We start from the raw sequence: 13,280 nt of genomic DNA, 5'->3' as shown, positions 1-13,280 counted from the left end.
AATCTACTAGTGGCTTTGTGATCCACCAATTGCAATCCATTGGAGGTACTTTGATTCATTCGAAGCATCTGCAGTGGCAAGACACTGATGATTTGAAAGCTTCTCTTGAATAAAGGCAAAAACAAACAGATTTCCCCTGTTGGACGATAAGTAAAATAGGGTGGAACAACTTGAATACTGACAATACGAAACAACTTGAATACTGACACGCTTTTGCATAAAATTTTGTGGATATATGGTTTAAGACTTGTGTTGGGCACAAATCTTGTAACCAAATCAACGGAGACAAAAAGAAAATTGGCTGATATTATATTCTAGACTTTTTCAAGCAACTAACGGTGGCAACGATATGCACTAACTGATATTCTAGACGTTTTCTAGGAAACTAACAGTAGCAACGATATGCACGATAAGCAAAATAGGATGGAACAGAACATAAATATGTGCTTATGTATTGTATCCCTGGAGGATTATATAGGGGTGGCCGTTGATCGTCACCGATACAGTATGGTGTTCGGTAAATAAATGAATTTTTACTAAGTGACGTGACAGCGGATGTAGATTGAGGGTATCTAGTTGCAGAAGAAAGTATGCAGGGAGAATGTGTCACCAAGCGCATGTGCTCCCACCCAAGGTGCATGGGTGGGAGCACATGTCCTTAGGGAAAAAAATCGCCTCTACAGCGAAGACTGGCCATCTCACAGAGAGCTGCACAGTGTCTCCAGCTATGACCAGCAACTTGGTCGACTAGCTCAAGCAGGTGAATCTGCCGACCTTGACGATCTAGATGAGGCCGGAGAAGGATAGGAGGCAGAAGAAGAAGGCGACGAGGAGGAGGTAGCGGCAGCATCTGGTGCTCAACGTTGTCAGTTGGTCCAGGCTCTTGGTGGAGCCGAGGATCAGCATGGCGATGGAGACGCTGGACGCCTGGATGGTGCTGGAGGTGACCGCCGTGAAGCGGGACATGTAGAGTGCGTTGTAGATGGTGGCGCTAGTGGTGCACGAGTCTGGCAGGACGAACGCTGCTGCAGGTAGCTAATGCCGACCGCACAGGCAGCGAGGCTCGCAAAGAATGCAGGTAGCTAGAGCACCTGCCTGGACGCAGCGGCGAAGCTCGCCGTCGTGGTGGGAGGCTCTGAGCGACGGAACGGACCGCCGGTGCGCCGCGCTGGGGGGCAGCTCACGGCAGTGGCGGAACCAACAACTTTCATTAAGACGGGTCCGGCAAATATAATAATCTCAATAATTTTTCTATGTTTTTACGGATGTAGTTTGTGTTTATAGCAAAAAATCACAATATATGATAAAATATGAGTAAAAATGAGAAAAATATGCTTTGTATTGTAATATTTATACAAGTATTAAAGCAAATTTCGCTATTAGGGGGCACAGCCCCTGTTGCCCCCTGTTTCCGCCAACCGGCCGGCGCGTCACCACGTCGGGTGCGAGGAGGGAGGGAGTGAGAGAGAGTGTGTGTTTCAAAAGAGAGAGGAGAGAAGAGAGAACATCCATACACATATACAAGAGAGATGGGCCGGACCAATGTCACTCTATTATGTTGGCATACATACAACTTACTCCCTCTGTATAAAATAAAGACAATTCTCGTTTTAATAATATCAAATGAATATTAAAAATTAATAGTGAAATATATTTTTATAGTATATCTATTTGAAGTCACGAACAATAATAATATTTCGTTTGAGCTCAGTTAAAATTAAAGAGATTTAACTCGATCTAAACCTACAATTGCATCTTGGTAATACTTATTATTGGTTGCATTGTTGCATTGCTTGCTCATGTGTATATAGCATTGCTAGTTTCAGTACCAAGCCAAAAACAAAAACAGAAGCGGCAGAGTGTCTTTGCTTCTGTCTGTTGGCAGCTGCAACCGCCGGTGCACAGATTCAAGAAACAATACTGAACTTGCCGTGCCTTCAATTACATGAATTCTTTTTGTTTAATTGTTTTTGTTGTGTGCTGGTTTTGCCACATTGTTTACTTTACAGTACCGACTTACAGTTTACACACAAGCAGCAGAAAAGAGGGAGCTCAGTGCAGCGTCCCTGACATGTGGGCCCTCGCCCTCTCAGCCACTCCCTCCCTCCCTCCCACCCCCACCGCTTCTGGCGCCATTTTACCTACTTATAATTAACTCAAAGCACAATGACGTCCTTCCAGTTTTAGTTAACTAGAAACATACTCCGCGCGTTGCTGCAGAAATTACGGATTAGTGGATTACGTGTTATGATGACGTAGACAACAAAATACTTATGTGTCTTACTGACGTAGACACTGCAGTTACATGTGCTAATGGATTTTAATTGTATTTGATAGTGCATTGTTTAGTTACACAGCTAGCATGTTGCATGTTTAGCTTATTGGATTTTAATTGTATATGATAATGCATTGTCTAGTTGGACAGTTTGCATGTTGAGATAAATAGCTAGTGGGGTTTTGCTTTATAAAAGTATAAGATAAGATTCCCAAGGTGTGTGCTTCTTCTCTGCTTCTTGCTTCCTGTTCGGTTTACCCCATATTTAGCTTGTTCGTCTTGTTTTTTCAGTCAGAATAGTGTTTTTCTCTCACAATAATTCAGCCAAAACAGTATTTTCTAGCCAGTTTCAGCCAAGTTCCAGACCAGCGAACGGGGCCTTAGTGGGCTTTGGTCACTAAAGCCATTGGAAAGAGGGCAAACACTATTATTTTACAAGGAACTTGGGCATGTTCGCTTAAACTTATCAGCTAGAATTTACAGTATTTTTCTCTCACAACAAATCAGCCAAGGCCGGTTTATGGCTTTAATAACCTCATTTCAGTTTTATTTATATAGTACCAAAACCATATATATTTATGTTATCTTATTTTCTTGCAGGTAATGCGAGTGCTCGAAAGATTGTGAGGTTAACCCAATCTCTTGCTATACGAATCCTGCATCAGGCACTCTTGCCTCTCATTTAGCCACGTGGCCTCATATTCTCCACCCTCTTATCTTCATCGAACCGTCCAAAGCAGACACTGCAGCTACAATTTCTAGAGCCTTTGTCCCCAAGCGCGGACATCTCTCTTCGTCGCACGCTGCTTCACTTGCCATCGACACGCCACCGCGCCGCCGCCCAGGCGCCCCTGCTCCTCCATCACCGCTGCTGCATCCTCCTCCGCTAGGCCACGCTCCTCTCCCGCACATAACGGACCACCGTTCGTCCGCAGCTCGCGGAGCTTGAGATCGATGCGACGGTGGTGCCGAACAAGAGCTCGGTGAGAGGATCCCAGGTCCCTTCGATGCGTGGACCACCGGTGCCGTCCAACGCGTACGCCTTCGACGGCGACGGTGATGCCAGGCTGCTCCACAGCAGCGGCGCTGCACTGATGGAAGGCTAGCGCGAATTTGGGACTGAATCCACCGGAGTACGAAGCTCTACGCCCTCGTCTCCACTCTCCAACAACCCCTCCAGTTTATCATCACGGCATACATCTGCTATAGGATGCAGCAACGAGGGATGCCCCCAGGGTGTTCGATGAAATGCACGTTTTTGGAGTGCTACGATTTGACTATCCCTTTTTTACATTACCTGCTTGATGCCATGCAACTTCCTCTCATTCCATAGTGTACTACAATCTCGTTCTTAATTTCTGTCTGATTCAATAGGTATGCTTGCCAAATCCACATGCTCATCAGCTATGTTGTGATAAATAATGCACTTGAATGTTCAATCAGGGGGTGTTTAGCACCTCGGAGGAGCTGGAGCCGTTTTGGAGTAGCTACAACCGAGGGGCTCCTTGGAAGGAGTTTAAGTCGTTTTGGACTAAAACAGTTCGGGCTCCTCTACTGTTTTCTGAAAAAATGGCTCTTCCAGGAAAAATGTTTGGCAGGGCTCCTCCGGAGGAGTCAGAGCCGGAGCCGGGGAGGAGCCCTGGCAAACAAGCCCTGGTCTGAATGTATTCTAATTTTTAGAGAAGTTTATTTTAGGTGACATGCTACTTTAGGTTTCTTATTATGCTATACATAATTTTGTGCCATAAAATTTCTTTTCTTTAGTCTTATGTTTATATTTATAAAATTAATGATCATAATGACTCCTATATGACCTCAAAAATACTTATAAATATACTAAGGACTTGGAAAATCTCAGCTAGGACTACAGTTGGATTACTGATATATTTCATTATATTTTCTTGGTTCAATTATGCCAATTATAACATAATTTTATATACTAACATGCAATGTGATGTTTCTTCCATTTGGTGACTCACGGTTGATCTTATCCCTAAAACAACACTGGCATAATCAAATGCATGGCACGGCAAGGCCGCGCCTGTCTTTCTAGTGAATATGAGAAGTGCCATTTCCAAGTTGAATTTTAGCACTATTAAATTACATGTGGCAACATATGCATTTTTGTGGATGCAAATTAAATTTTGGAAAAACATATAGAAGATGCTAGTCCATCGAGGCCGGCCTGTGCATGACACTAAATTTTACTTGCCGAATTACCCGTGGTACAAAACACCAACATGTATTTGATAGAAGTTACGACCTCTCTCCGTATTAATTGATTTAATTTTCTTTCTTATTGTTTGCATACAAACTCTCTAAAAACATATATTTTTAAGAAAAATGATCCTTTTTTTGCGCAAACTTAGAAAAATGATACTAACATCATATCACAACAATCTAAAATTTTTTCTATAAGACATCGTCTATCACAACCATATATGCACGTATGTGATATATATATATATATATATATATACACACACACACACTAGTATATTCTAAAAAAACCTAAAAAATCAGTCTAAGTATTAGGTAGAGTCCAAGTCCTATTGAAGAAGTCATGCCATCCTTTAAGGAGGGTGTAGGATGATTGACTGACTACCTTGTAGCGCTGATCCGACTGACCAATGGAGATTTCACTTGACATCCATAGTTTGCTTGTGAAGGTATATAAAACACAACCTAACTGCTGAAATGAAATGAACTTCCAATGAAAAGAGTATGAAGGCACATAAGGGCGGAAGTTTGCGATTTTTTATGAAATACAATACAGACACAAACACTCATACACACACCTACCCGATTCGCACTATACCCATATGAGGATATCTGAAAGACTTAGCTATCACATCTTAAGATTAACGAGCTTCATCCAAACAATCCAATTCCCCCAAATAATAATACAACTATACAAGATTGTACGGGCACCTTGCCATGAAAAATCTGGTGTTTAGTGTTTATGATCCGAAAACACATTTTTATGAATGTCTTACAGTTTGCGAACAACATACATTTGTAACCTTGCAACACTGCAACTAGTGATTTGAATAAATTTCATTTATTTTTGTACAAATTGGGGTGAATAGCATTAATAGTAGCATACTGGTGCTTACCAAGTCAGGATCACTTTTGGTGGCAATTCAAGATTACTTGTGCTTTGTTCTAGCATCTCGACGACTCTAGTCATTGTTGGTCGATAAGTTGGTGCCACTTGTATACACCACAAACCTACAATTATCATCTTTCTCATGAACTCTGTGGTCTCACCATTGATCTTAGAAATACTGATACAATAGTCATCCAAATGTTCATAAATCCATTGAGGGAAATATTGACTGCTACATTCACTATCTGCATTATTGATATTCTTGTCCCTTGCCCCAACCATCTCAAGCACCATCATTCCATAACTATAGACATCAGACTTGCTACTTACTATTCCGAATTGCTTTGAGTAGACCTCAGGGGCGATATAGCCTATTGTTCCTCTTGCACCGGCAATGGAGATGGCACTCTCTTTATTTGGGCATAGTTTGGCCAATCCAAAATCAGAGATCTTGGGACAGAAATCATGATCTAATAAAATATTGTGGGGTTTGATATCAAAATGCACAATGCGGGTATTGCATCCACGATGAAGATATTCAAGTCCTCTAGCAATCCCAACTGCTATGTCAAATAATTTCTCCCAGTTTAGTAAATTTTGGTTGTTCATGTTTCTATTGAAGGCGTACCTTTCAAGTGAACCATTAGGCATGTACTCATAAACGAGGGCCCTTTTGGATCCTTCCAAACAAAACCCTAAAAGCATAACAACGTTGACATGTGAAGTTTTGCTAATGCTAGCCACCTCATTCATGAATTCCTCCCCATCACCCTTGGAGTCCTTTAGCAGCTTGACTGCTACCTGGCGGCTGTCAGAGAGGTTACCTCTGTATACGTCACCAAAACCACCTTGTCCTAGCTTTATAGAAAAAGACATTGACATTCTTTTCACTTCCGCATAGGTGTATCTTATTGTACGTAGGTTTCCATTCTTTTGCAGAAAGGACTTGATCATTTGTTCTTCCTTCGGTTTATTGGAGAGCAAACCATATTTGCGAGCCAGGAATAATGCAAGGATAAATAAAGATACAAGTAGAATTGACAATGTGCTTGCAATAATATCTGCATCAGCAACAAAACATCATGAGTGAATCCAATTTGCAAAGCTATTCATACTTTAACTTTGTTCTTCCAAGGAGTAAAAGATTTTTCAATTGTTATTGGTCCCTGGATTACAAAATGTCTGTTTAATTATTGTTTATCTCAAAACATGAAAGCGAGCTTAATTTGCATGCCTTTATCTTGTATTTCTGGTTAGATGAAAATAGGTACCGCCGATTCTATATATATGCATGCATATCTGACTAAAGGAGGTTTGGTAAAATATTAGCATATAGATAAGCAAAGAGAAAATGACGGAAGTGAAGCCAATGCAAGATATAAGTTCCTTACACGTCTTAGATCCCTTTTTGTGCCCTGCAAATGGAAACATAGAAGCACGAAATAAGTAGATAGAAACATACCATATGCAGACAGATTGGAGACGAGCATATTCAAGAGACCGTCTATATGACTTTTATCACGTAATTTAGAAAAAAAAAACAAGCTCCAATAGACTCCCTAAACAAATGTACTTTTTAAATTTTTTCACCCATATAATCTAGAAAAAAGTTCATTTTTAGCCCTCGAACTTTTATTGAAATCACTTACGATACCAAAATTCTGTTTGAAGTTCTCATATTTTGAATTCCAAAATTTTTTGAGTTGTTCGAACGAACTCGGATGGATAAATAAATAATATCAAAGTTGTAGATCTCAATAAGATTTACAGTTTTATAGTTGATGGCTTTTTCATTTGAAATCATTTATGGTCCTAAATGCCTGTTTTGAAATTCTCATGAACTCAGATGAAGAAATTGCCCAAACCAAAGTTGTAGTTCTCGATAAGACAGACTATATTATAAACTTTTTTATACTAATTTTACATTTTTCTAATTTAAAAATAATTATTTATGAATTTTAGCGACTTACCTATTATTTTATTATTTTTAAAAAATACATATTACTCGAAACCACGTTTAAAATGAGCCAAGGGCCAAAGTTGTTCGGTTTTAATAGTTCGATGGTTGTGTATCTCTGGTTTTAGAGTTCAAGGGCTAAATGTTGGCTATTAAGCTGGGTTGAGGGTGCAGATGTTTGGCCCAGGGATGTGAATTAGAATAGAAACTTGTATCACATTTTGGACTGGGTTTGGCCGCACCCTCACATGGGCCAATATGGATCCACTCCTGCTCGTCGGTTTTCTTCTTTAGCCATATTATACGCGACACATCAACCTAAATCGTCAACTTCTACCTTCAAGTTCTTCTCGGAGACTGGGGGCAGAGTATATTAGCATATACTCCGTAGGTAATCAAAGAGAAAATGACTGGAAGTGAAGCCAATGCAAGATATAAGTTCCTTACACGTCTCAGATCCCTTTTTATGCCCTGCAAATGGAAACATAGAAGCACAAAATAAGTAGATAGAAGCATACCATAGACAGACAGATTGAGACCATCTATATGACTTTTTATCACGTAATTTAAAAAACAAAAGAAAAAGCTCCAATAGACTCCCTAAACCGCTCTCCATCTTTCGCGCTCTCCAAAACCACCATTCGCGCTCTCCAATTTTGGAGACGCTACACCACTCTCTAAATGCAATATACGGTAATTCTCTCATAATTTTTTCCACACAAGAAAAACTATGATAAACTATTGGAGTATATAGAGAAAATAATTATAGAGTCTGTTGAAGACACGTACAAAATTCATTGAATTACTCCTATAAAATACGGAGATTGAAATTTACTAAAAAAATTCTACCTAATCAGAGGCAAAAAAAAAGTGTTAAACTAAGTCTCTTATCTACTCCTATATCTATACTATAAAGCAAATGTTTTTTTAAATGTTTTCACCCATATAATCTAGAAAAAAGTTCATTTTTAGCCCTTGAACTTTATGAAATCACTACGGTACCAAAATTCTGTTTGAAGTTCTCAGATTTTGAATTTCAAATTTTTTGAATTGTTCGAACGAACTCGGATGGATAAATGAATAATATCAAAGTTGTAGATCTCAATGAAATTTAAAGTTTTATAGTTGATGATCTTTTCATTTGAAATCATTTATGGTCCCAAATGCCTGTGTTTGAAGTTGTTATGAACTCGATGAAGAAATTACCCAAACCAGATTTCAATGAGATAGACTATATTATAAATTTTTATACTAATTTTATATTTTCTAATTTAAAAATAATTATTTATGAGTTTTAGCAATTTATCTATTCTTTTATTATTTTTTTAGAAAATACATATATACTCAAAACCACCTTTAAAATGAGCCAATGGCCAAAGTTGTCCGGTTTTAATAGTTAGATGGTTGTGTATGTCTAGTTTTAGAGTTCAAGGGCTAAATGTTGGCTAAGCTGGGTTGTGGGTGCAGATGTTTGGCAAGGGGTGTGAATAGAACAGAAATTTGTTTACTATAACGTATATTTCGCATTTAGGACAGGGTTTGGCCGCACCCACATGGGCCAATATGGATCCACGCACTCTTGCTCGTCGGTTTTCTTCTTTAGCCACATCATATGCGACACATCAACCTAAGTCGTCAACTTCTACCTTCGGCTTCTTCTTCGGGACTGGGGGAGTACATCATGACTAGGAAAGAGTTAGTTTGGATTACGATCTCGTGTACTTGCTTGACCCTTAAATCGTGTAAACTGTATATTATCAGCCGGAAGTGTCAATGCAAATAATCCAATTCCACCAAACTCTAAACCCTACAAATTACACTAGATTTGAGGGAGGAAAGGTGTCTATGGTGCCACGTTGCCACGTACTAGATATATATATAGGAGTCGATATAGGGAGAGCATTAGAGGGTGAGGTTTGCTGCTGAAACCTTAAACATGACTATATGAGATTGATAGTATGCGTATTGATGTGCTTAGCTTGATTCTAGCTAGCTATAGACCTTCTTATTGGTTATGACAGACCAGGGATCTATTCTTTGTCAAAGTTGCGCTAATGTCTCGCTGTTTGGTCAAAGCGAAAGGAACCCGAGCCATTTTTTCTAGATAAATCTTCTCTGCAGACCATTAATTTCAATGATTTATGTTTGTTAGCGCGATGCTTTCCGTTCAGTCACTGTCGTGCATACTTTTATTTCTCTTGATTTATTAATTCTTTTTAATCAGTTTTGTTCTACATATGTTTTCTGCTCCCTCTATTATAAGCTATAAAATATTTTGGCTTTTCTAGACACGAAAGTTTTGCTATGCATTTACATACATACATTATGTATAGCTACGAAGTAAAAGTAATTTATCAAAAAAAAAAAACTGAAACGTCTTATAATTTAAAATGAGTTGTTATTTCTCGAATGGTCAGCTAACAGCATGTTTGTTTTGCGTCACGAAGCAGTTTGGAATCAGCTGATCCAAAATCAGAGTCTAACTGAGACATTAGGTTTGCGCTGCTCATGAACTTGTTCCACATGCGGAAGGATTCGCTCTCCAAACCAAACAGGTTGTAACTCAATTTGAATTTGAATTTGGATTTGTCGTACCTGATGAGGACCCCGTCGTAGCGTTGACGTTATTCCAGAACGGCCGTGTGGAGTAGCGGAGGTAGCACCCCGTGAAGAGAGCGCGCCCATTTGGCGCCGGCGCACAATTCATGACGGCGGCCGACGCGGCGCGGAGGCACTGCGCGCACGCGGTGCTTCCGCCCCTCACCCAACACTGAGCTAGCGCGAACGCCGTGGCGCTGGCAGACGCCGCCGACCCTGTCCCGAACCCCTCACTCCCCGCCGCCGCGGTGACGTTCGCCAGCGCGGCTCCTACGGCGTCCCTGAACGCACGTGGGTCGGCGACCGTGTAGTTCCCCTCCGCGGTCGTCGTCCCGCAGACGATGGCGTCCTCTGAGGCGTCGAGGTCCTCTCCGAAGAAGGAGTAGTTGCCGTACCGACCGAAGCATCCGTCGAGGTAGACCCGGCCCCCGACTCGTGGATAGCATTTGGGAAGCAGCGACCGCACCTGGCCGAAGCAGAGCTTGCAGTCGACGGGGGAGAGGTCGCGGAAGCACTGGCCGAGGCCAAACACGGTGCTGGGCTCCGAGCCGACGGCGGAGAGGCCGAAGCCCTGCCCGATGACGATCAGCCCCCTGATGACGATCATGTAGAGGTCTTCCATGGCGGGCACGAAGTTATTGGCCAGCGCCGAGCCTGAGACGGCCACGCCCAGCGCGCACGTCTGCCCTGCCACGGACATCCGCGGGTCCGCGGACGCCGAGGAGCAAACCGCGAGGAGGGTGGCAAGAGCGAGGAGGAGTTGGCGCGGCGCCATGGACCGAAACGGAAGGTTTTCGGTGAGGTTCTCTTTTTTTTTGTTGGGCTTAAAATGCGGCTGGGCTCGGGACCTGCAAGAGTATTATCTACAGATCTCAACGCAATTAAGGAGTTGTATGGGCTGCTATCAGATAGCGGTTTCATTGACGTCGGACCGGTCCAATCAAACAGTGAACAACGGCATCTAGAACGGACGACGGACCAAATCGTCTGAACGTTGGTTAACTGGCATACAACTTGACCAGCGACAGGCTAACGTGGCCACGTATACGCCGCAGAAAAAAAAACTCCACGCCTTTATTACACGAAAAAAAGGAACGTGTGGATAACTGAACGTGCAAAACGGATTAATCTGGGACATTTTCTTCCCCTGATCCATTAGTCTGGGACATTTTCTTTTGCGTGACCGATGAGCCTGAAATTACACTACACTACTACAGTATTTTTTAATTGCAGGCGGGCCTTTTCGGTTCACCGAGGCGGGCAACGCGCTCGCCTTGGTCGAAATAACTCCGTAAATCACTTTTTTTTTCTTAGGTGGTCAGAGTGCTGGCCTCCGTAAATCGATTAAAAAAACGAAAGCCAGTCGGCGAGCCCGTTTCGGAGCTCACCATCAAGCCCGCTTGCTCCGCGCAGGAGCCCACCACCGCCGGAGGCCTCCTAGTGCACGCCGCAGCTGGATTTGGCTCCTCCAAGCGCCGTCGCAGCCGGATCCGGCTCCTTCGAGCGCCGCCGCCGGGAAAGGCCTCCCCGTCGGCGGATCCGGCTACCCCGCTCGGTGCCGCCGCTAGGGGAGGCCACCCCGCGCGCCGTCGCCACCGGATCCTTCCCGTGTCGCGCTACCAGAGGGAGGAGAGAGGCCACTGGGCGCGAGAGGTCCGCCACCACCGAGCTCGCGCCACCACGTACCGAGAGCTGCAGGGAGATTCGTCGTTGGATCCACGCCGCTGGGCGCGAGAGGCCCGCCTCCACTGATTTCGCCCACGCCATTGCAGGGAGATCCGCCGTTGGATCCACGCCGCTGCCACCGCCGTGGGGGAGAGGGAGAGGAGATGGAGGGGCGCCGCGCGCTGTGAGGGAGTGGGAGACGGAGGCGCGTGAGTCTAGACTCTGGAGAGAGAAGGAGAAAACCCTAGTTCCCTATTTGTCTATGAACCCGATAACGTAGAATGGGCTAAGATTTCTTTGGGTCCTGGCCTATTAACGGAGGTAGGTGAAAGGATCAAGATGCCCAAGAGGGGGGGGTGAATTGGGCTAATTCTAAATTCTCTTGCAATAATCAAATCCTACGGATAGCCCAATTAACCCTCTTGTGCCTAGAAAAGTGTTTATATCAAACTAATGCACAATGACCTTGCAACCTAAGTTCCAAACTTACTCTAGCAAGCAATTCTATGGATGTAAAAACAAGTATTGAATTGCTCAAAGTAAATGCTCAAAGTAAGTGCTCAAAGTAAATAGAGAGAGAAAGGAACGCGGCGATGTTTTGCCGAGGTATCGGAGAGTCGCCACTCCCCACTAGTCCTCGTTGGAGCACCCGCGCAAGGGTGTAGCTCCCCCTTGATCCGCGCAAGGATCAAGTGCTCTCTACGGATTGATTCTTCGACACTCCGTCGCGGCGAATCACCCAAAGCCGCTCACAACTTGAGTTGGGTCACCCACAAGCTCCGCCGGGTGAACACCAAACTCCCAATCACCACCAAGCCGTCTAGGTGATGGCGATCACCAAGAGTAACAAGCACGAACTCTCACTTGACCACGCGAAGCCTTAATGAGAAGATGGATGCACACTTTGCTACTCTTGATTTGCTAGTGAGGCTACTCTCTTGGATTCTCAAATCACAAACACCTCACTAGGACCTTGCTCTTCTTGGCACTCACAAACGTGTTTCTCAGCTGTTGGAATGAGCAAAAGATACTCCACTCACGAGTGGAGCTTCTATTATAAGCCAGCCTGAAAAACGAACCGTTATGAGCCTCTACGGGACGACCGGACGCTCCGATCGCTATGACCGGACGCTCCGGTCAGTTCAACCCATGAACAGTTTTCAAGTGATGACCGGACGCTGTCAGGGTCCGGTCAGTACCGACCGGACGCGTCCGGTCGCTCTTGGATGCTTACTGTAAACGACCGGACGCTGGATACTCAGGGTCCGGTCACACTGACCGGACGCGTCCGGTCACTCTTTCCCAAGTCTGGACCCTTACTGGAGTCGACCGGACGCTGGCCCTCAGTGTCCGGTCACATGACCTCCCAGCGTCCGGTCACACCAGACTTGATCCCCTTGGTCAAATGAACTGACCGAACCCTGCGGCCAGCGTCCGGTCGCACCGGAGCCAGCGTCCGGTCAGTGTTTGACCCTCCATTCACTTCCAACTTCCGAACATATGTGAATGAAGTTTGCTCCAAAAGATCTTAGGCATTCATAGGAGCTACCTAGAGCTAGTTTTAACAAGTGTGCACCACACCTAACTCACTAGACTTAACTAGGTCAAGCTACCCGTTCATACCCCCCTTCATAGTACGGCCAAAGGAAAAACAAAGTCCTAAACTACTCTAAGTG

The 13,280-nt window shown here is 43.7% G+C and overlaps 1 protein-coding gene across 1 annotated transcript; it reads right to left on the bottom strand.

The window, feature by feature from the left end:
• Positions 1–5,080: 5,080 nt before the first annotated feature.
• On the bottom strand, positions 5,081–10,757 carry LOC136509048 (LEAF RUST 10 DISEASE-RESISTANCE LOCUS RECEPTOR-LIKE PROTEIN KINASE-like 2.1). Its single transcript, XM_066503845.1, has 4 exons — positions 9,937–10,757; positions 7,789–7,812; positions 6,776–6,799; positions 5,081–6,445 (listed from the first exon to the last, which is right to left on the bottom strand). The coding sequence occupies exons 1-4, from the start codon at positions 10,712–10,714 to the stop codon at positions 5,388–5,390; spliced, it is 1,884 nt and encodes a 627-aa protein (XP_066359942.1). The 5' UTR covers positions 10,715–10,757; the 3' UTR covers positions 5,081–5,387.
• Between the last annotated feature and the right edge of the window lie 2,523 nt (positions 10,758–13,280).

The sequence above is a fragment of the Miscanthus floridulus genome, chromosome 15 (genome assembly GCF_019320115.1).
Source record: "Miscanthus floridulus cultivar M001 chromosome 15, ASM1932011v1, whole genome shotgun sequence".
Lineage (NCBI taxonomy): Eukaryota > Viridiplantae > Streptophyta > Magnoliopsida > Poales > Poaceae > Miscanthus > Miscanthus floridulus.
Note: the sequence above shows the minus strand (reverse complement) of the source record. Positions and strands in the feature narration are given on the sequence as shown.

What these genes read in the sequence shown, in the direction of transcription:
- LOC136509048 (XM_066503845.1), bottom strand. Translation starts at nt 10,714, where the DNA reads ATGGCGCCGCGCCAACTCCTCCTCGCTCTTGCCACCCTCCTCGCGGTT. An exon ending in TACGACGGGGTCCTCATCAG is followed by an intron (nt 7,813 to 9,936) that starts GTACGACAAATC and finishes TTCCATTTGCAG; the next exon opens with GGCATAAAAAGGGATCTGAG. An exon ending in CAAAAAGGGATCTAAGACGT is followed by an intron (nt 6,446 to 6,775) that starts GTAAGGAACTTA and finishes TTGCTGATGCAG; the next exon opens with ATATTATTGCAAGCACATTG.